We start from the raw sequence: 23,315 nt of genomic DNA, 5'->3' as shown, positions 1-23,315 counted from the left end.
TTTGTTGTTTATGACAGTCACCCTTCGGTGCTATAGAACACTAGATCTTATTCCTCCTGTCCAGCTGAAATTTTATGTTCATTAGCCAGCCTCTCACTATTTCCTCTCTCCCTCCCCTTCCCAGCTTTAAGTAACCACTCTTCTACTTTCTACTTCTATGAGATCAGCCCTTTTAGCCTCTACATGAACGATGAGGTTTTCTTCCTTTTTCTTTCTCCCTTGCGTATCTACCCTACCTTGTATATCATGAGTTTGTTACTTTTGTGTTTTTTTCATGATGATGGTTATCCTCCTTTTGCTTCCAGATACAGGACTCCTGGAGCGTTTCTTATAAGGCTGGTCTCATATGATGAGTGATGAATTCCTTCAGTTTTTGCTTATCTGGGAAAGACTTCATTTCTCCTTTTTTTTTAAAAAAAAAAATTATTATATATATATTTTTAGTAGAGACGAGGTCATGCTATATTGCCCAGGCTGGTCTTGAACTCCTGGCCTCAAGCGATCCTTATGCCTTAGTCTCCCAAAGTGCTGGGATTATAGGCATGAGCCCTCATGCCCAGCCCTTCTTCATTTCAGAAGGATATCTTTGCAGGGCATAGTGTTCTTGGCTGCCAGTTTCCGTACTTTGGATATATCATCCCACTCCCTCCTGGCCCGCAGGGTTTCTGCTGGGAAGTCTGTTGTTAGTCTGATGAGAATTCCCTCCTATGTGACTTGCTTTTCTCTATGTTTAGAATTTTATCTCTTTGTCTTTGACTTTTGACAGTGGGACTATAATGTGCCTCTGAAATGACCTTTTGAAGTTAATTGTATTTTGAGAACCTTTGAGCTTCCTGGATCTGGATGTCTATATCTCTCCCAAGACTTGGGAAGTTTTTAGCTGTTCTTTCCTTAAGTAGCCTTTCTCTGCCTTTTCCTAGCTCTTTTCTTTCTGTGACTCCCATAATGTGTGTATTTGTTTGCTCAGTGGTCTCCCAGAAGTCCTGAAGGCTTTCTTCACTCCTTTCTTCTCTCTTTTTCCCTCTGACTGGGTAATTTCAAACAATCTTTCTTCAAGTTGGGAGATTCTTTCTTCTGCTTGATCTAGTCTGTTGTTGAAGTTCTGTATTTTTTAAAAATTTTCATTTATTGAATTCTTCAGCTGGGCTTACTGCCTGTGAGGACCCCAGCGTAAAGACTGTAGGTGTCCACGGTGAGATCCTCTTGCTTGCCCTTCCCTGGAAGAGGAAGTTGCTCCTGGTTCCTGGCTGTCCTGGCTGGGGATGGGGTGGTGGAGGCCAGGCTTTTCCTTCCACTCTTGCTGTGGCCACCCTGACTTTTGCTCTCTGTGTGGCTGTTCTGGATTTCCTGAGTTCTTGTTACTCCTTGGATGTGCTCTGGTGCTCTCCTTTAGTGATTTTTGTCAAAATATAGTTGATTCTTCATTGTTTGGGCTGTGTCGTGGAGGGTTGGCTGGACATCAGAATCACTGGGGAGCTTTTTAAAAATAGAGTTTTCTAGGCCATACCTGGATCTACCAACTAAGCATCCTTGGGGGTGGACCTGCCCTACCAGTGTGTGTGTTCACAGCTTCCCAGAGGATACAGATGATCAGTTAGGTTCAGGAACATTGCAGTAAATAGGAGACACGAATGCATGACAGAGGCAGTGCATGGTGGGGAGGAAATGCAGAGACTGCATGGAGGAAACGAGAGGCAGCTCATCTGACCTGGGAAACCAGCAGAAGCTATTTCCGTGGGGACAGCACCGGGGTATGAGAGAGGGTTGGGCTGGAACCGAGAAGGGTGTTCCTGCTTTGGTGAGGCAGCCCTCTTGGCCTCTCCTGGCACACAGACAGCTGCCAGTGTGTTGGGGGAATCCCTTCAGAGTAGCAGCAAAACCCATGATACTGAGGAGTAACTCAGACCAAACTTGTGGGTCTCACAGAGAAGATATTGTCTTACTCATGTTAAGATTCCTTTCAGATGCTTTCTGGTGTTTACTGCTGTTGTTAATAGGTTTTTTTCTTACCAAAAAATTCAGGGTTATTTATCTTGTCTCCAGCCATTCTGCCGGATTTTTAGAACATTCTGATAGTCTTTACAATAATTTATTGAGGACTTAAAAGTTAACAGTCATCTCATCCACATAAGTATACCTGTTATCTCTGTTTTGTGCTTTTTTCATTGACCAAAACTTCTAGAGTAGTATTCAGTATCAAGAGGCGTGGTCTTCCTCATTTTAACAGAAATGCCTTTTTTTTTTTTTTGCTATTAATTGTGCTGTTGATTATTGGTTTGAGATTAAAGAACTATCTTGGCCGGGTGTGTGGCTCACACCTGTAATCCCAGCACTTTGGGAGGCCAAGGTGGGCGGATCACAAGGTCAGGAGTTTGAGAGCAGCCTGGCCAACATGGTGAAACCCCATCTCTACTAAAAATACAAAAATTAGCCAGGCATGATGGCCAGTGCCTGTAATGCCAGCTACTCAGGAGGCTGAGGCAGGAGAATCACTTGAACCTGGGAGGCAGAGGTTACAGTGAGTGGAGGTCGCGCCACTGCACTCCAGCCTGGGCAACAGAGTGGTGAGACTGCAGCTCAAAAAAAAAAAAAAAAGAGCGATGATAATTTTTTTCAATACACACCTTGTCCTTAAAATTACTGGCTATGAATGATCGTAATAATTTTTTCAATATACCCCTTGTCCTTAAAATTACTGGCTGTGTAACAAGTGTGAGTGTTAAAAATTTGACATCTAAAGGGAGAGAGAAACAATCGTTTTCTTTTTCCCACAGGTCCCTGGGTGTGACACTTTGGGAGCTTTTTGACAATGCTGCACAGCCGTATTCAAACCTTTCCAACTTAGACGTCCTCAACCAAGTCATTAGAGAGAGAGACACAAAGCTCCCGAAGCCCCAGCTGGAGCAGCCCTACTCTGATAGATGGTTGGTAGCCTGACCTTCTGCCTGTTCTGTTTATCTTCACTGTGCAGTGTCCCTAAAACACAAGAAAATCCGGGGCCAAATATTATATTTCTTCATTTCTTCTTTCACCATGAGCTGAACTACTTAATATGGTTGGCAGTGATGAAGGTGTAGAAATGTTTGGGGTGCTGAGTTGGCTTTAGGGTCCTTGTAAAGTCTTTTCATGTTTTGTTTATTTTTATTAAAATGAAAAGTAGAAAAGAAATCTAACTATATTGCCCAGGCTGGTCTTGAACTCCTGGGCTCAAGTAATCCTCCCATCTCAGCTTCCCAAAGCACCAGGATTACAAGCATGAGCCAGGGTGCCTGGCCTTTTTTGTTACTTTAAAATGATTCGGCCTCTCACACCTGTAATCCCAGCACTTTGGGAAGCCGAGGTGGGTGGATCATGAGGTCAGGAGTTCAAGACCAGCCTGACCAATATGGGGAAACCCTGTCTCTACTAAAAATACAAAAATGAGCCAGGCATGGTGGTGGGCACCTTGTAATCCTAGCTACTCAGGAGGCTGAGGCAGGAGAATTGCTTGAACCTGGGAGGCAGAGGTTGCAGTGAGCCAAGATCACGCCATTGCACACTGCAGCCTGGATGACAGATCAAGACTTTGTCTCGGGGGGAAAAAAAAAAAGATTGGTGATGGCTCCACTGATTGCTTGTCATATGCTCTTCAGGTACGAAGTCTTACAGTTCTGTTGGCTGTCACCAGAAAAGAGACCCGTGGCTGAAGACGTACACAGGCTGCTGACTTACCTGCGGCTGCAGAGCCAGCGGGACTCAGAGGTCGACTTTGAACAGCAGTGGAATGCTCTGAAGCCGAACACAAACAACAGAGACACCTCCAACAATGCTGCATTCCCAATTCTTGACCACTTTGCCAGGGACCGGCTGGGTCGTGAAATGGAGGAAGTCCTCACTGTGACTGAAACCAGCCAGGGCCTGAGCTTTGAGTATGTCTGGGAGGCCGCTAAGCATGACCACTTTGATGAACGCAGCCGGGGCCACCTGGATGAAGCCTTGTCCTACACGAGCATCTTCTATCCGGTGGAAGTTTTTGAGAGTTCGCTTTCAGATCCTGGGCCCGGAAAGCAAGATGATAGTAGCCACGATGTCCCCCTGAGGGCCCCCGGAGTGGTTCCTGTTTTTGATGCCCACAACCTTTCTGTTGGAAGCGACTATTACATCCAATTAGAAGAAAAAAGTGGTAGTAACTTGGAGCTTGATTACCCGCCAGCGCTGCTCACGACCGACATGGATAATCCAGAGAGGACTGGCCCGGAACCGTCCCAGCTCACGGCTTTCAGGAATGTTGAGCTTGAGGAGTCCAGTATAGATGAGGACTTCTTCCAAAGCAGTACAGACCCCAAAGATTCTAGCTTACCAGAGGACTTACACGTGACCAGTGGCCCCGAGAGCCCTTTCAACAATATATTTAATGATTTGGACAAATCGGAAGATTTGCCCAGTCACCAAGAAATATTTGACTTAATGGAACTAAATGGAGTCCAAGCTGACTTGAAACCTGCCACTTTCAGTTCAAGTTTGGATAACCCCAAAGAGACAGTCATAACGGGCCACTTGGAGAAAGAAAAGCCCCGTAAGCTTTTTGACAGTGAGCCTCTCTCCCTATCAGATAATCTTATGCACCAAGATAATTTTGATCCATTGAATGTTCAAGAATTGTCAGAAAACTTTTTATTTCTTCAAGAGAAAAACTTACTAAAAGGCTCATTGTCCAGCAAAGAACATATAAATGATCTTCAGACAGAACTTAAGAATGCTGGTTTTACCGAAGCCATGTTAGAATTGGAAACATCACGTAGAAACTCTTCAGATACTGAGCTTCCGTTTGCTGAAGATAAGCCAGGCTTGTCTTCGTTACAGGAAAACATAAGCACAAAGGGTCAAGATACAGATGTCATGCTCACAGGTGACACTTTGAGCACCTCATTGCAGTCCTCCCCGGAAGTGCAGGTATGTCCTACCTCCCTCAAAACAGAAGAAACGCCCCGTCAGGTACCCCCAGACTCACTCCAGACACAGGGAGAAGCCCAGCCCATGTGTTTAGATGTTATTGTCCCGGAGGACTGTCTCTGCCAGGACATCAGTCCAGATGCTGTGACTGTCCCAGTTGAAATTCCCTCCACCGATGCCAAAACCCACAGCATGGATGACAGGTCTCAGGACTCTCCTGGTCAGAGTGAGGAGACCCTGAGACTCACCGAAAGTGACTCTGTTCTTGCTGATGACATCCTTGCCAGTAGGGTGAGTATGGGGAGTAATCTTCCAGAACTGGGACAGGACTTACACAGTAAACCGCTTTCGGAAGACCATCACAGTCATTGCCGACTGGAGAAAAACTTGGAGGCTGTGGAGACTTTAAATCAGCTCAGTTCTAAAGATGCAGCGAAAGAAGCAGGCTTGGTGTCTGCCTTTTCCTCGGACTCTACCAGTCAAGACAGCCTCCTGGAGGACAGCTTGTCAGCACCCTTTCCAGCCTCAGAGCCGTCCCTGGAAACCCCGGACTCTCTGGAGTCAGTGGATGTCCACGAAGCACTACTGGACTCTTTAGGATCTCACACTCCCCAGAAACTTGTGCCCCCTGATAAGCCAGCAGACAGTGGCTACGAAACAGAGAACTTGGAGTCTCCCGAGTGGACCTTGCACCCCGCTCCCGAGGGCACCTCAGACTCAGAACCAGCCACTGCAGGCGATGGCCACAGCAGTCTGCCCCCCAACCCAGTCATTGTCATCTCCGATGCTGGTGATGGTCACAGAGGTACAGAAGTGACCCCTCAGACGTTCACAGCTGGCTCGCAGGGTTCATACCGAGACTCTGCCTACTTCTCAGACAATGACTCTGAGCCCGAGAAAAGGTCCGAGGAGGTCCCGGCAGCCTCCGTATCCACCTCGGTGTTGGTACAGGAGCAGCCCCTGCCTGAGCCAGTCCCTCCAGAGCAAAGTCCTGATGCCCAGGATAGCTGCCTGGAAGCCAAAAAGAGCCATCCAGATCAAAGTTGTCCATCTGCTTTGCACAAGTCCAGTGACCTGGAATTAAGAGACATGCTGGAGCTAGCACAGGCCAATGTTCCCCAAGAGGTGCATCCCATGGAAGAAGAGGCCAGCAGTCCCTGGGGCGTGCTGAATTCAGAACTTAGTGGTGATGACTTCGAGACACAGGAAGATCGCCCCTGCACCCTCGCTTCCACGGGAACCAACACGAACGAACTCCTTGCGTACACAAATTCTGCGGTGGACAAGCCCCTGTCCAGCCACTCCGAGGCCCCCAAGTTGAAGGAGCCAGACATCGAAGGGAAGTACCTGGGGAAACTTGGGGTGTCGGGGATGCTTGACCTCTCAGAAGACGGAATGGATGCAGATGAGGAGGATGAAAATAGTGACGACTCAGACGAGGACCTGCGGGCCTTCAACCTGCACAGCCTCAGCTCCGAGTCGGAGGACGAGACCGAGCACCCCGTGCCCATCATCCTCAGCAATGAGGACGGGAGGCACCTGCGGAGTCTGTTGAAGCCCACGGTGGCCGGTGCCCCTGACCCGCTGCCTGAGGACTGGAAGAAAGAAAAAAAGGCAGTCACGTTTTTTGATGATGTCACAGTCTACCTATTTGACCAGGTATCTGTTCTCTCTAAATCATTTTCTATATATATCCATATAAGGATTCCAAAATGTGCTAGGAAATTGAGTGTGGTCTGTTTTTTAGTTGCCATTTTGAGGCAGCAGATTGTGATTACTCAGAAAAAGTGATTTGGGGTTGGTTACAGTTCTAAGAATATGCAGAAATGTCTTTTGCACAGGGAATTTACATTAAATGAAGGCAACAAGACCTACATGCTCTTCCTGGGTCTTGTAACGGAGTCTTCCTGAACTTGGTAACCCTTTACACACCAAATTTTTATTGTTTGACTTTTAATTTTTTCTTTTGAGACAGTCTTGCTCTGCTGCCCAGGCTGGAATGCAGTGGTGCAATTGTAGTGCCCTGCAGCCTTGAACTCCTGGGCTCAAGGGATCCTCCCACCTTAGCCTCCGTAATAGCTGGGCCCACAGATGCATGCCACCATGGCTAAGGTTGTTTTTTTTTTTTGTAGACACACAGTCTTGCTATGTTGTCCATGTTGGTCTCAAACGCATGGGCTCAAGCCATCCTCCCACCTTGGCTTCCCAATGTTTTGGGATTACAGGCATGAGCCACTGCACTCAGCCCCAGAGTTTTAGAACCTGACAATTGGCAGTAGTACCCACCACTTGGATGCAAGCCTGGAACGGTGGTTGGTGTGCAGCCCTGGAGACAGCTCAGGAGAGGGGCTGACCAGAAGCCCTGCAGTGGATGTCTGGAGGGTGGGACACTCAGCAGGAGCGTTTGTGGTCCTGCTGCTCTGTCCCGTCCTGTCCACTTTCCCTACTCTGGAGCAAACGGCTTAGTGTGCACTGCCGAGTGGGCATAGATTTAGGCTCCTTCAAAAGTGTAACAGCTTAGAGTTCAAGCTTTTAACAAAATGTTTTTATACTAGTCTTTGTAGCCCTTGAATTTGCTGCTTGAATCAGCTGGATTGTCAGGAGAGCTCCGTGGCAGGACACGAGAATGGGGTCCCCTCACCTTCTAGAAGGCACAGGAGTCCTCAGCGTCTCCTTCACGTTGCTTGCCCTCCCTTTCACTCAGTTCTGGGAACCCACACCTTGGTGTCAGCCCCTGTGTGGCACCATCCCTCGTGGGCCCATGGCTGTGGGTGGGCGGCGGGGAGGGTTCCTGAGCACTGTTCCACCTCCTTCCCCCCGACAGCTGCGTCTTTTGAACGTCACTTTATGCCTTGTTGTCCTTCTGTGTTCTGTTCACTTTGGTTTTTTGATAGTTTTATGATGTTTCTTTAAAAATCATTAAATCACCCACATTTGAGCTATAGCATTTACTGGGGGGAGGTGGATGTTTAAAAAATGAAAAGTAAGGCCGGGTGCAGTGGTTCACGCCGGTAATCCCAGCACTTTGGGAGTCCAAGGTGGGTGGTTCACCTGATGTTGGGAATTCAAGACCAACCCGGGCAACATGGTGAAACCGTCTCTATTAAAAAATACAAAAATTAGCCAGTCACGATAGGCAAGACTGTAGTCCCAGCTACTCAGGAGGCTGAGGCACGAGAATTGCTTGAACCTGGGAGGCAGAGGTTGTGGTGAGCCAAGATTGCACACGGCACTCCAGCCTGGGTGACAGTCTGGGACCTTGTCTCAGAAAAAAAAGAAAAAAAAAAAGTAGCCTCCTGAGCTCAGCCTGACTGCCAGTCTTTCTCTTTTCATTCCCCAGGTGGCTTCTAGGCAGATCTCGAACTCAGGAGCCTTTGCTCAGGGAGCTTGGGAAAACAAGCTGCTGTTTTCTACTAAGAGTGGGAGGGAGGAAGGGTCACCTGGCCCCTCGGGTTCATGTTTTGTTTTCAGTGCTTCCAAATAGCCCTTTCTCCACCGTCTCTGTGACCTCATATTTCTCTGTGGATGGGGTCATGTACTGGTGGGAAAGAACCGTCACCTGTGCATGGTGAGCAGTGCGGGTGGGAGCCGGGGAGCACGCCGTCCCCAGTTCCTGGAAGCCTGTGGGTAGCTGGAGTAGTGAGGGATGCAGCCCCAGTAGAAGCAGTGTGCGGAGAAAGCTCCCTGGGGCCGCAGTTTGGGCCCTTGCACAAGTCTTTGTGGAGGATGTTGTGTTTTTCTGGCTTTAGAAGACGTAACAGAATTGCAAAAGATGAAGGCTTGTGGCATGGGCACACTAGTTATGGGATGGAAGGTACAGAGATCAAATACTAGACATGCTTAATGAATGGGAGGCTTTGATGAGGAGGTGAGTGTCAGAAAGTCAGAAAGTGGGTCAGGGCCAGAAGAAAATGCGGAAGATCTTTCTGGTGCTCTGAAATTCGTTTGCGTATGCGTCTCACGCAGCGTGCCTTGAAGCAACAGCCACCGAGCACTCAGGTTGAAGATTGAGGGTTTCCTCCGGCTCCTGCTTTCTTTCTTAATGAGCCGGTTTTGAAGCTGTTAAGTTTTTAAGCAGTTGAAGTATCTTGGCTCCAAAGTGTTAACTGAGGGTTTGTGGGATTGGGCAGCATTGTTTCTTGGTTATATCACTATTTGTTAGTTCCGCAAATATTTAACCAGCACTTAACCGTGTAGAGTAGTAAATGTTGGTGATCAGTCTGTGGGGCCAGCGCCTTATTATACAGAGTCTTGTTTTGCTTCCCCACGCAGGGGTGGTTGTTGCCATCTTCATGGAGAGGACTCTGAGCTCAAAGTAGGTAGACTGCACAGGGTCAGCCCCAGTGAGTAGGCATGCTAGGACTTGACCCGAGCCTCCAACCGAGGACTGAACTTTTAATGAGCACGCCCTGCCGCCTCTTGCATGCACCTTTAAAATCTGCCTAGCATTGAGTTGACTTTTAGTGCTTTCGATGTCTTTCCTCAGTGTACCATGTTCTTGAGACAAAAGTAGTGGGTAATGATGCTTACTTCCAATTAGTGTGACAGGGTTCCCTCCAGTCTGATCAGTCGTAATGTAAACAAGCACTAAAGTCCCATAATCCCAGCATTTTGGGAGGCTGAGGCAGGAGGATTGCTTAAGGCCAGGAGGTGAGACTAGTCTAGGTACCATAGCAAAAACCATTATTTAAAAATTGACCAGATGTGGTGGCATGCACCTGTAGTCCAACCTACTCAGGAGGATGAGGCAGGAGGATTGCTTAAACCCAGGAGTTTGAGGCTTCAGTGAGCTATGATTGCTTCACTGCACTATAGCCTGGGGGACAGAGTGAGACCCTGTCTGTAAAAAATAAAAATAAACAAGCATTGAGCTCAGCTGCATAGCATATAGCCCTGGTCATTATCTGTCAGGATGAGGGCAGAGCTGTGCATTAGGCCCACGCCATGAGGCCCCTTTCAGAGTCACAGTCTGAGAGCTTCCTGCCCTCCACCTTTGAGGAATAAACATTCATGGCTCCACCTAGGTTTTTTTGGTTGGTTTGGGTTTTGTTTGTTTGTTGGCACTGTCTTTGGTTTTGTTATCAGAGTAATTAATGCTGGTCTCTAAAATGAGTTGGGAAGTATTTCCTTCTCTGATAGTGTTTGGAAGAAATTATGTAGATTTGTTGATCTTTCCAAAAAATTGCTTTTGTTTTCATGGATTCTTTTTTCTTTTCTATTTCATTGATTTCTGCTTTGTCTTTATTATTTTCTTCCCAACTTGCTTTGAATTTATTTTGCTTTTTCTAGACTCTTAAGAGAAAAGCTTAGAATTCAAGACCTTACTTCTTTTCTTTTCTTTTTTTTTTTTTTTTTTTGAGACTCATTCTGTCGCCCAGGCTGGAGTAGTGCAGTAGTGTGATCTCTGCTCACTGCCTCCTGGGCTCAAGGAATTCTCCTGCCTCAGCCTCCTGAAGTAGCTAGAACCACAGGCACACACCACTGCGCCCAGCTAATTTTTGTAATTTTTGTTTTGCCACATTGCCCAGGCTGGTCTTGAATTCCTGAGCTCAGGTGATCCGCCTGCCTTGGCTTCCTGAAGTGCTGGGATTACAGACATGAGCCACTGCACCTGGCCTCTTCTTTTCTAGTATTAGTGTTTAATGCTATAAATTTTCCTTTGTGTACTACTTTAGCTGCACTAGCAAATTTTAATGTGTGAATTTTCATTTTCATTCAGATCAAAAAGTTTTTTGTAAGACTTCCTCTTGGTGGCGTAGATTAATAACTATAGTTTAATATATTATTATATTTGATAATTACTAATAATTTAGTTAATATATTGTTTAAGAAGTATATTGTTTAATTTCCAAGAGTTGGAGATTTTATTGTATCTTTGTGTTAAGTTCTAGTCTAGTTCCATTATGGGCAGAGATCATATTTAATACAGTTTCAGTGCTTTCAGATTTGTTAAGGTTTATCTTAGAGCCAGGATATGGTCTGTTTTGGTGAATTATTCCATGTGTACCTGAAAGAGTGTGTATTTTGGTTTTGGTGGGTAGATTGTTCTATGAATATCAGATTTAATTTGTTGATGGTGTTATTCAGTTCTTCTCTATCATTTTTTTTTTGTATACTTGTTCTATTACTGAGAAGTTGTTGAAGTCTTCAGCTGTAATTTTAGATTTGTCTATTTCTCTTTTCATTTCTGTTCATTTTTGCTTCCTGTATTTTGCAGCTCTGTTCGTGCATATACATTTATGATGATTATGTCTTCTTGCTGAATTGAACTTTTTATCCTTATGTAATATCCTTCCATATTCCTTTGTTCTTATATTCATAGATCATAGAGCTGCTCCAGCTTGTTTCCCTCCCTCCCTCCATTTTTCTTTTTTGAGACACAGTCTCACTTTGTCACCCTGGCTGGAGTGCAGTGGTGTGATCTTGGCTCACTGCAGCCTTGAGCTCCTGGGCTCAAGAAATCCTCCTGCCTCAGCCCTGCAAGTAATCGGGACTACAGGCGCACACCACCACACACAGCTAATTTTTGTATTTTTTGTAGAGATGGGGTTACACCATGTTGGCCAGGCTGGTCTCGAACTCCTGAGCTCAAGCATTTCACCCATCCTGGTCTTCCAAAGCGTTGGGATTAGAGGTGTGAGCCACTTCTCTTGGCCTCATTGTTTTCATTAATGTTTGCATGGTGTATCTTTTTGCATCCTTATACTTTTAATCTACCTGTATCATTACATTTCACATGAGTTTCTTGAGATCTTATATAGTTAGGTAGGGTTTTTAAAAACTCTGTTCTGAAAAATTTGCCTTTTAATGGTGTGTTTAGAGTATTTGCATTTAGTAAAATTATTAATATTTTGGATTTAGGTATACCATTTTATTCTTTTGATTTTTATTTCTACCTCTTTTTACTAAGTTGAACATTTTTAGTATTACATATTTTTTTTTCTATTATGTGTTCTCTTTGTATAGTTTTTGTAGTGGCCATTCTGGGGATTGCAATATATGTATTAAACTTCTCACAATCTACCTAGATCTGTATTTTGCTATTTCAGATGGAATGTGGAAACCTTACTGTCACATAGGCCTTTTGCCCTCTGTCCCCGTTGTGACATGCACTTCTGTGCTGCATACATGTACATTGATAACCCCCTCAGACAGCGCGACACATTTGACTTTCTGTCATCAAACACATTCTAAGAAACTCAGGAGGAAATGAATAGTATGCAGTTGACCCCGGTGCAACATGGGTTTTGAACTGTGTGGGTGCACTTAGACATGGCTTCTTCTCAACCAAAACCAGATTGGAAACAGTATTCTCAGAATGTGGAACTGGTGTGTATACACACAGAGGACTGACTTTTTGCATATGTGGGCTCCACAAGGCTAACTGCAGGACTTGGTATGCACAGATGTGGTTATGCACAGGCGGTCGTGTCACTGATCTTTATTCAGATCGTTTCTGGAGTCGTCCCTTGGTTTCTAAGGAATGGTGGTTCCGTAATTAGAGGATGCCCAAGCGCTTTGTATGAAATAGCATCATATTTGCATATAACCTACACACATTCTCCGGCATTCTTTAAATCATCTCTAAATTACTTATAATACCAAATACACTGTAAATGCTATGAAAATAGTTGTTATACTGTATTATTTATTTTGTTGTTGTTGTTGTATTATTTATTTGTTTTTTCTGAATATTTTCTGTCCTGGTTGGTTGACTCTGAGGATGTGGAACTCTGATCTGGAGGGCCTACTGTACTTCTGTTGTTCTTTTTATTATTGATGTTCCAAGTTTCCTTCTGGTACCATTTCCCTTCTGGTTCCATTTCCCTTCTATTTAAAGAAATTTGGCTAATTTTTCTTCTTTTTTTAAAAAAACAGCTTTTGAAGAATTTTTTTATTTTTAAATAAATTCTCTTAGTTTTTTTTTCCATCTAAGACTGTCTTTATTTCACACTCATTCCTGAAGTCTATTTTCTCTGAACATAGAATTCTGAGTTGATAATTGTCTTCTTTCAGCTTTTAAAAAATGCATCACTTCCTTCTGGCCTCCATGGTGTCTCATGAGAAATTTTCAGTCACTGAGATCATGCCTGAACTCCTAGCAGTACAAGGGGAGCGTCCCTTATCTGAAATGCTTGGGATCAGACACATTTTAGATTTCTGATGTTTTCACATTTTGGAATATTTGCATTATACTCACCAGTTGAGCATCCCAAATCTGAAAATTCAAAATCCCAAGTGCTCCAGTGAGCACTTTGAGTGTCACGTCAGTGCTCGAAAAGTTTTGGATTTCAGAGCATTTGGATTTTTGGTTTTCAGATTTGGGATGTTCAAACTGTAATACATCTTTTATCCCTGGCTGCTTTCAAGTCTTTGTCTTTAGCTTTCAGCAGTTTGATTGTGGTGCATCTGCGTGTGGATTTCTTTGTGTGTGCGTTTTGTTTTGTTTGAGACAGAGTCTTGCTCTGCCACCCAGCTGAAGTGCAGTGGCATGGTCATAGGTCACTGCACCCTTGAGCTCCTGGGCTCCAGTAATCCTCCCTCCTCAGCCTCCTGAGTAGCTGGGACCACAGGTATGCACCACCATGCCCAGCTAATTTTTAAATTGTTTGTAGAGACAGGGTCTCACTACGCCCAGGCTGGTTTTGAACTCATGGCCTCAAGGGATCCTCCTGCTTTGGTCTCTCAAAGTGCTGGGATCACAGGTGTGAGCCACCCCACCTGGCCCAATTTCTTTGTATTTATCCCATTTTAGTTTTGCTAAACTTCTTAAATCAGTAGTTTTATATCTTTCACCAAATTTGAGAAGTTTTCAGGCGTTATTTTCTTCTAGTACTTCTTCTGCCCCATGCCGTGTCTCCTCTCCTCCTGGGACTCCAGAGTTAGACACTGTGTATTATCTCACAGGTTCTGGGGCTCTGGCCCTTTCTTCCTCTAGGGTTTTTTCTTGCTCTTGTTTGGATTGGGTGATTTCTGTTGCTCTGTCTTCAGGGTCCCTGATGATTTCCTTGTTGAGCCCATCTATTGAGATTAGATTAGTACAATAGTACACTAGAGTTTGGTTATTGTACTTTTCTCTTCCGAATTTTGCTTTTTGTCATTCTTATCATCTTTTCTTTTGTTAAGACTTTCTCTATCTCTATCTATGGTGAGAATGTTTACCCTTAGTTGCAGGAGCATTTTTGTAATAGTCTTTTTTCAGATAATTCCAACATCGGTGGTGTCATGACACTGGCATCTGTGGATTTTCTTTTTCCAGGTAAATCGAGATTTTCCTGGTTTTTTTAATGCTAAGTAATTTGAGCTTTTGTATCCTCCTGTCATGTCAGGCAGTTCTGTGTCTTGTTTAAATGTTGTGAGTAATATTGATATTTTTATCTCAGCAGGCCTTGACCCGCTGGGTACAGGCCACAGGTTCCAGGCAGCCTTCTGAGGGTTGTGGTTTCACCATCAGCCCCAGTTCCCCTTTCAGAAGCCTTCACCGTGCTATTTGAACCTGCCCCACGTGTGTGCCCTGCACCCCACCTCGGTCTCCTCTGAGGTTCATTTTCAAAGCTTTGGTGTGTTCAGAGTCAGATCTACCATGCACAGCTCAGGGGTAGGCCCAGAAGCGCCCCCACAACCTGGTAGGGTCGCCTTTTTGAGCTCCTACCTCTTCTGTGATATCCCTGATACTTGCAGTTCTTTGGGCCTCTCCTTTCCGATCCCCTAGCTAGAAAGTTGAGACTTCGGTTACACAATGCACCATACGTCCTGCAACCACACGCACGTCTGGAGCCAAGCAGTGGGAGAGCAGAGGGCAAAAAACCCAGTGAAGGTCCCCTCCTGCTCAGGATGACAGTCCTCCAGTGGAGAGGAGGCTTCACGGCCCTCAGGATTATAGGCAGCTGTCGCCCTGGGACTGCTTGGGACTGGAGAGCAAGAGAACAGAGAAAAGAAACCTGGAATTTCCCCTGACCCCCACCCCCTTCTGAGAATCAGAAGACCACCTTCCTACTCTGAAGCCAGAACCAAAGACTTCTCCCTGAGCGCTGTGTCCAGGGTGGTGCCTACTTTGGATTCCAGGCTGAGATGAGTCCAGGCGGGGGATCATGGAGGAGAAGGCGGCATGCTTGATGCTGGTGGGTGACGCCTTGAGCACTGCGGCTCCTCCCGCCTGCCTGCTGCTCTGTGCTTCTCTGCGGCTTCCGAGAGCTGCTTCATGTCTCTGCTGGGGTCAGAGCTGTGGGAAGAGGGAGAGACAGGGCCTCGTGTCTGTCCATCCTCCCTCCCAGGCCCAGAGCCATCCTTGTCTTGAGACGCTCACTTCTCAGTCTTATCAGTCTGAGAGGCGCATTGGGGAAGCGGTCACGCTGGGGGCTTCTTGTGAGCAGGACTTTGCTGACAGAAGTTTCTGTTTGGCTTTTCAGGAGACCCCAACCAAAGAGCTGGGGCCCTGTGGAGGAGAAGCATGTGGCCCCGACCTGAGCTGCCCAGCCCCGGCCTCAGGCTCTCCCTACCTGAGCAGGTGCATAAACTCCGAAAGCTCCACCGACGAAGAAGGTATTTCACCTGATTGACTAGTTTTAAAGGAAACTGAAAAGTTGAGTAATAGAAACACTTTCTGAGGATAACTTACCATGTTGCTTTAGTCACATGGGTACAGCTCTGCCATCTGCCAGGCAGTCCGGGCAGAGTCTTCCTACCTGCAGGGCACACCTGTGCAGAGGGCTCTCCCCTCCCTCAGCCCATGGTGATCAGGGGCGGGGTGTTATTTTTATTTCTAGGTGGCGGCTTTGAGTGGGATGATGACTTCTCCCCAGATCCTTTTATGTCAAAGACAACAAGTAACCTGCTCAGCTCCAAGCCTTCTCTCCAAACATCCAAGTACTTTTCCCCGCCGCCACCGGCCCGGGGCCCGGAGCAGAGCTGGCCACACTCAGCGCCTTACTCCCGGTTCTCCATCTCTCCCGCCAACATCGCCAGCTTTTCCCTCACACACCTGACTGACTCGGACATTGAGCAGGGCGGTAAGAGGCACCGTGTGCTGTGGAGGGTAGCTGGGGGTGGGGGACAGGTGGGGGTGGGGCGCTGCAGCTGGGAGATGGGGGACTTGCAGGCCTGATAATCTGATGTCTTCTACGAGTTTGCTGAGTAGATTACAAATTCCTTTTTATAAACTCCCATCATCAGCTGGGTGCAGTGACTCATGCCTATAATCCCAGCTACTCAGGAGGCTGAGGTGGGAGGATCAGTTGAACCCCTAGGAGTGTGAGGCCAGCCTGGGCAACATAGTGAGACCCCATCTCTACAAAAAATAAAAATTAAAAAATAAACCAGGTGTGGTGGCGTGCACCTGCAATTCCAGCTACTCAGGAGACTGAGGTGGGAGAATTGCTTGAGCCCAGGAGTTCAAGACTACAGTGACCCACAGAGCAACACCCTGCCTCTAAAATAAATAAATAAAACTGCCAGCATCCTGAGTGTGCTCTCGGGGCCACGCCCCTGCCTGTGGGTTCTGGTCACTCCAAGGCTGGTTCTCACCTGCGCTGTGGGGCCAGGCTGAGGCAGAGGGGCTCTGGGTCACAGGAGCTCCCGACCTGCGCCATCTCCTTTTCCTCCTGTTGCTGCATAGTTCCCCTCCCCACTATCTCCTCCTTCCCAGAGACAGGCCGCTCTTCAGCAGGCTGGTAAGAGCACTTAACCCCTGGCCTTGGGGCCAGCCCACGTGCACTCCAGCGCTGCCCCTGGAATGTTGGTGTTGCTACTGAGTCTTGGTCATGGTGTGGCTCCTGAGGGCTAGGTAGGGTGAGTGGGCAGGGGCCGTTTGAAGTGGAGGTATCTGAACATAGGGAGCCTTCTTTGCCTGTCACTAGATTGAAAGATAAAGGTTAATAGGCTCGTTTTTTGATTGGAAGTTTACAGATCAAATAATAAATATAGAATACAAAGAGGTTTTATTTGCATCGGCGCTAGGCTTCATTTGTGCCGATTAGATAACGCCCGCTGCCTGCCGACCCGTCGGGGCAGATGTGTAGATCCCAGCCTACTTCTGCACCCTGAGCCTTAGCACCCAGCTGGCATTTGAGCTTAGCAGATGTGTTTGTGGGAGAGTTAGGCAGGTGCTGCTTCTGAAGGAAAGGACAGGAAGGGCGGCTCAGGCACTGCTGGGCTCAGAACACCCTCTTCCATTCCCGTTTCCTTGGGGCAGCGCACGTGCCAGACACGCCATTCCCGTTTGTGATCATCATTTAAAAAACCCAGCTTTGTCACCTCGCTTCCTCTCTCCTCAACAGGAAGCAGCGAAGACGGAGAAAAGGACTAGGTGGATGCTGATGCGCGCTGGGTCCGAGGCTGCTCTCCTGGAGCAGCGACATGCACTCAACATTTGCTGACATGAGATTGGGAGGAAGAGCCCGAGGTGAAGAGGGAGACGGCTCTGAGCTGCATTCAAGGCAGGGCCCTGGGGAGCCCCAGTGGGGAGTAAGGCCGTGTCCAGGAGCTGGCATCCCTTGGTGCCCCGTGCACCTGCAGCCATGTCTTCCCAGGCAGTGCCCACGAACTGCCCATTGGGGGAGGCACGGGCATGGCCTCCGTGTGCACACGTGCATGGAGCTGTGCACACCAGATGTGTGTGCTTTCCACATGGGCGTCCACGCCTGCACATCCTGGCCCACACGTGGGCACCATGGAGGACACGCAAGAGGAATGGTCACCAGTGAGCCATATTTATTATTTCTAGAGAAATCACGAATTGCTTTCTGTAATTGCACTGTGGGTAAATGTTCTGAGAGTCTCCAATGTTGTATAGAAAATTATTCAAAGAAATTGAGGCAGGTCAAGCTGGTGCTATCCACTAGTTTGATTTTTTTTTCTGTTTTATAGTTTGTTTGTGCTGCATGGTACTTGTAAAGCTTAAACACTTTGAGTGTTCTGCTGTCTATAGGATTGTTGGAATTGTACATATGGTACTCTTTCATAAATGATAAATGATTCTGAATGTTAGTGTTTTATGTTCTGATAGGAAATATTTTCACTAAGTCCAAATAACCACTGTTTTGTTGATCGAATCGAACGCATTTTTGTCTCTTCTCAATGAAGCAGTTTCCCCACAGCAAATGAGGCTTCTCTCTGAAGAGCTGAAAGGTCCCGCAGCCTCTCCTTGTCATTCTCCCACCCCATGTCCAATTTTTTAAAGCCCTTTTGGTAAAAAATGACAGGTTGTGCGCCCCAGACCTCAGATGGATCCGGCCCATCCCTGGGGACGTACGTGCTGGTGTGGCGGGTCGGGAGAGCTGCAGCCCGTGTGAGGCCACCACTCCGCTTCCCTCCGTGCAGCTCTTCTGTCTGGTTTTCAGAGGGCAGGATGCTGGGAAGCTTCCGTGTTCCCGTCAGTCCTTCCTTCGAGAAGCCAGGAACGCAAGACAGATGCATCTCCACAGAGCGTGCCGGCCAGGGAGGACGGTTTGAGTTGATGATGTGTGCACACTTCAGGTGGTGGGGACTTGAGCTTTAAAAGCACCTCCATAGCTGAATCTTCCCCTGCGAGCCGCTCCACATCACGTCCAGGCCTGGCTAGTCTCTGGTTATCCCCTGTGGGATGAAATAACACCACATCCCGCAGCTGTGAAGGGGGACAGACAAGGGATGACGGCAGAGCGTCAGCAGCCGACACATGGTCCGGGTCAGGACCTTGGCTGGTCCTGCGTGGTGGGGACTCATCTGCACAGACCCTCCCTTCTGCATTAAGCCACAAGGTCTCGTCCAGGTTTGAAAGGGCCTGAGTGCTCCCATGTAGCTTCGTTACGCAGGCACGAGCCCGGGCGGTCATGCACGACCTCACCCCTCCCTCACTGAGTTCCGCTCTGACATAAAAAGTCCCCGGTGGCTGGTGCCGTGCCGCCACGCTGTGCTGGGGAGGCAGCCGTTCCTTCGGGGCTCCTCAGGCCTGCGATCCCCTCACCCTCACTCTTCACCCCACATAATTCCGGTGCTGATACGTTTCCAGACTCCAGCGCAACCCAGGGCGGCTCTCCAGACCTCTGCAGGGGCCGTCTTGGCTACACAGAAGGAAGTCGAACCCCGGTGCAAAATGCAGGTGGTGTGGACGTTGCCAGAGTGTGCATCGCAGATGACGACTTCATTGCCAGTTTTGCTCCACTCCGCTCATTTTTTACACAAAGCAATAACTTTCCAAAGCAAGAAGTGTAGGATGGAGAGAGTCCCCTTCTGTCCAGGTCTGGGGTGGACACGGCGCCCCCCTGGGCTGTCCAGGGTGCACCAGTTCTCAGGATGCGTGGATTTAAAAGAAAAAAATTAACAGGGCATTAGAAGATGATTTTGCCAAAATTGTCATGACTCTGAATTCTTGCTGTGGGACTTCCTGAGTTTTCTCAGTTTTTAAATCTAAGATTAGTCTTGGCTGAGGAGAAATGAGACATGATTATACTACTTTTTCCAGTTGCAGGTTTAAGGAGTTCAGATTTAATGACCAAAGTCACGCAGATCCATGGAATCTGTCGTCTTCTTATATAGTGTCAGCCTCAAGGAAATTTATTGACCTTTTGGGACTGTCCATTTTCCACAAGGATTAAGATTTTGGCCGGGCGCGGTGTGGCTCATGCCTGCAATCCCAGCGCATTGGGAGGCCGAGGCGGGTGGATCGCCTTGAGCCCAGGAATTCAAGACCAGTCTGGGGGCAACTGGTGAAACCCCGTCTCTACAAAAAAAAAAAAAAAAAACTAGTTGAGTGCATAGTGGCGTGCAACTGTAGTCCCAGCTACTTGGGAGGCTGAGGCGAGAGGATGGCTTGAGCCCGGGAGATGGAGGTTGCAGTGAGCCGAGATCATGCCACTGTACTCTAGCCTGGGTGACAGAGCCAGACCCTGCCTCAAAAATAAATAAATAAAAAGACTTTAACAACACAATTCCCATTTTTATTTATTTTGAGTCACTCATAATTAATTGCCAAAAAAACATTTCTACATTGAGTTTGGGGGGGTAGTGGATCTTTGTGGTGTTGCATGGAGGGGAAGATTTTATATTTATAATCAACACGTGGGTTAACATGTTCTTTTGAGATCTCAAGCAATACACAGGAAATTTAAGTAGAATAAAAATTGCAGCCCATTTTTCAGATGTCAGCATGTGCTGTGTTCGGCTCAGTTTTTTGTTGTTTTTTAACTAAGTTGGTTACCAGTGGTGGATTTTCAAAATGTACTTGTTCCAATAAGTTGTACAATGAAATAAATCAGTGGCACTCTCTAGATAATGTGGGGGAAGGTCAGAATATTTTCTGGCCTTCTGTGGGTACTGACCCAGAATCTGAATTAGTTCTATTTTGGTGGAGTTTGTACATTTTAAATCCTGTAACAAAAATAATCTAGCTTTCATTCTCTTTCTAGCTAGATGCTAATTTGTCTTTTCAAATGACCCCGTCAATAAGCCAGAAAGGGCAACACAGAAAAAGTGCTCCCCAAATCCTTCTGAGACTTGGACCGTGTGTCTGGACGAGAAGCCATTTATCGTCAGGGCGCAGAAAGCTTGACCAAGCTAAATTGCAGGCAGCATCCATTCTATTTTTCAATGTCCAGGTTCAGTTGTTTCTACAGAAATGGGTTTATCTAAGAAAAGTCTTGGGATGTCTTGCTGCTGTAAAAGGCCTTTCCGAACCCCCTCCTTTTATCCCTGTTCCCCGTGGGGTGTCTGTAGAGCTAAGGGCCTTCTGCATGTCTGTCCCCAGGACCTGGTGGAAGGAAGGCACTGCCTGACTCTTCCCCGACTCAGCCCATCATCTGAAAATTCAGAAGTCAACCAAGGGTTAGACGCCAAAGGTTGGGCTTCTGTTAGAGGGGCTTCAAAACATGAGCCTTATGAGAAGTAGCCTTATAAAAAGAAGGGGTGTGCACAGTGACTTCCAATGGAAATCTCCGAAACAATATTCCTAAGTAGCAATGGGGTTGGCTCAAGTCTTTATTTACAAAGAACATTCTCTTTTGTCTATAAATTCTTAAAGATGTGTTGACAGTATTGAATTACCAACAGCCTGTGAAGATGAGTTTGACCGGCATTGACACGTGCCGGTATCTTCATCATGGGACTGGTGTATGTATCTACCGTCAGATTCCATGTGCAGGGGAGAACACGGGCCGCCATACCCACCAGGCCTCCCTGCTGTCCTTTAACACAGGCAAAAGAGGTTCACGGCAATATAACAGTCAATGGACTTTCAGTTTAAATTGTGTACATTTTTAAATTGTAAGATTTTTACTGTATATTGATGCATAGTGTGATTGAACAAATTGCTTGTAATTTAAAAACTATTTAATATTCAAAATAAATATAGTTATATATTTATAATCTCTGTTGCAGCGTTTCTTCTGTATTTTGTCCACCATGCAAGGGACACCCAGGTGGGTGGCCTGGTCCTGCCCTGCCATGAGCACCTGCAGCTTCTGCCCCATGGCCACCGCCCTCGTCCCCCCGCTTTTTTTTTTTTTGAGACAGAGTCTCTCTCTCTTGCCCAGGCTGGAGTGCTGCCTCAGCCTTCCAAGTAGCTGGGATTACAGGCGCACGCTACCATGCCCAGCTAATTTTTGTATTTTAGTAGAGATGGAGTTTCACCGTGTTGGCCTGGTGTTGAACTCTTGACCTCAAGTGATCCGTCCACCTCGGCCTCCCAAAGTGCTGGGATTACAGGTGCGAGCCACTGAGCCCAGCTGGTTTTTTATGGGCTCTGGGTCTCTCATGTAGCAAGACTCCATCTTAAAAAAAAAAAAAAAAAAAATGCTTTAAGCACTTTTTAATCCCCCTGTAACTGGTGAGGAAACTGAGGCAGGGGGCAGCAGAGCTGGTTTTGAGCCCAAGATTGTGTTACCAGGACAGACCTAAATTCCCTGCACTGCTGAGGACAAAGCTTCGTGTAACCCCTGGAAAACCAAACTTGTCTAGTGTTTGCGCCACCTTGAAGCATGTCTATAATCCACACCTTTGCACTCATGAATTTTGGAAGCATTTTCATTTCCAAGGACTTCCTTTGGCCCAGCCTCAAATGAGCTCTAGACCAAGAGAAGAACTAGCCAACCTTGGCTCCAAGCCAGCCTTTCCATGCCCGCCCCATGGGCCGTCCCCACCCAGAGGTACTGAGACAGGGCAGCGAGACCCGTGGGTGTGGAGCCCAGGCCTGCCAGCCAGCGTGACATTGGCAGTCACTGCACCCCAAGCAGCCCTGAATGGTCCCTGAGCAAGATGCTGCTTTGGCTGGGTTCGGTGGTTCACACCTGTAATCCCAGCACTTTGGGAGGCCAAGGTGGCGGATCACTTGAGGTCAGGAGTTTGAACCAGCCTAGCCAACAGGCTGAAACCCCATCTCTACTAAAAATACAAAAATTAGCCGGGCGTGGTGGTGCGTGCTTATAGTCCCAGCTACTTGGGAAGGTGAGGCAGGAGAACTGCTTGAACCCAGGAGGCGGAGGTTGCAGTGAGCCGAGATCACAGCACTGCACTCCAGCCTGGTGACAGAGCCAGACTGTCTCAAAAAAAAAAAAAAAAAAAAAAAAATGCTGCTGCTTTAAGCACTTTTTAATCCCCCTGTAACTGGTGAGGAAACTGAGGCAGGGGGCAGCAGAGCTGGTTTTGAGCCCAAGCCATCTCTCCCTACCTGGGAGACCCAGAGCCCATAAAAACCTCTGGGCATTGTGGCTCACACCTGTAATTCCGGCACTTTGGGAGGCCGAGGTGGATGGATCACATAAGGTCAGCAGTTCGAGACCAGCCTGGCCAACGTGGTGAAACCTCGTCTCTACTAAAAATACAAAAATTAGCTGGGCGTAGTAGCGCGCGCCTGTAATCCCAGCTACTCGGGAGGCTGAGGCAGGAGAATCGCTTGAACCCAGGAGGCGGAGGTTGCAGTGAGCTGAGATGGCGCCACTGTACTCCAGCCTGGGCGACAGAGGGAGACTCTGTCTCAAAAAATAAAAAATAAATTAAAAAAAACAGGCGTTCCTATGGACCGCACACCTGCCCAGGGAGACCCCCACTCCCACCCCAGCTCGGGGTTCACCCGTAGGAGCCCCAGGGTCCCCTAACCATCCAGGGCGGCAAGGCGCAGGAGCCCCTGTGAGATGCCGGCGTTTTCGCCGAGGCGGCTCCTCCCCGTGTGCTCCTGGGACCTGGGCTCTGTGTTCTGAGCCTGAACCGGGGCTGCCCCTCAGCGTGGCAGCTCCCAGAGACCTCAGTTTCCCCATCCGCAGAATGGGCCTGGGTCCCCGCCACAGGTAGAGGGGCCGGGGAAGGAGGGTCGCGGGAGGCATGGATGCGGGGGTGCTGTGACGGGGGAGGGTCAGGGAAAGGCGGGTGCGGGGAGGCTGTCTCGCGCACGGATGTGAGGGAGGTGCGGGTGGAAA

At 47.5% G+C, this 23,315-nt stretch overlaps 1 protein-coding gene across 3 annotated transcripts in view; it reads left to right on the top strand.

Moving 5' to 3' along the window:
* The window catches only part of LMTK2 (lemur tyrosine kinase 2), a 96,732-nt gene extending 75,462 nt beyond the window's left edge, over positions 1-21,270 (top strand). For 2 of the 3 annotated variants that reach the window (XM_064376438.1, XM_064376439.1), the window contains exons 10-14: positions 2,775-2,924; positions 3,633-6,591; positions 15,342-15,474; positions 15,699-15,941; positions 17,208-21,270. In XM_064376438.1, coding sequence (XP_064232508.1) covers positions 2,775-2,924; positions 3,633-6,591; positions 15,342-15,474; positions 15,699-15,941; positions 17,208-17,236 — 3,514 coding nt within the window. In that variant the 3' untranslated portion in view covers positions 17,237-21,270. The remainder of the gene's footprint in view (positions 1-2,774; positions 2,925-3,632; positions 6,592-15,341; positions 15,475-15,698; positions 15,942-17,207) is intronic. The other variant, XM_064376440.1, reaches the window with a different exon arrangement.
* Positions 21,271-23,315: the final 2,045 nt, after the last annotated feature.

The sequence above is a fragment of the Aotus nancymaae genome, unplaced genomic scaffold, assembly GCF_030222135.1.
Source record: "Aotus nancymaae isolate 86718 unplaced genomic scaffold, 86718_ANA_hifiasm-v0.15.2.pri h1tg000015l_0, whole genome shotgun sequence".
Lineage (NCBI taxonomy): Eukaryota > Metazoa > Chordata > Mammalia > Primates > Aotidae > Aotus > Aotus nancymaae.
This window is presented reverse-complemented; position numbering and strand designations above follow the sequence as displayed.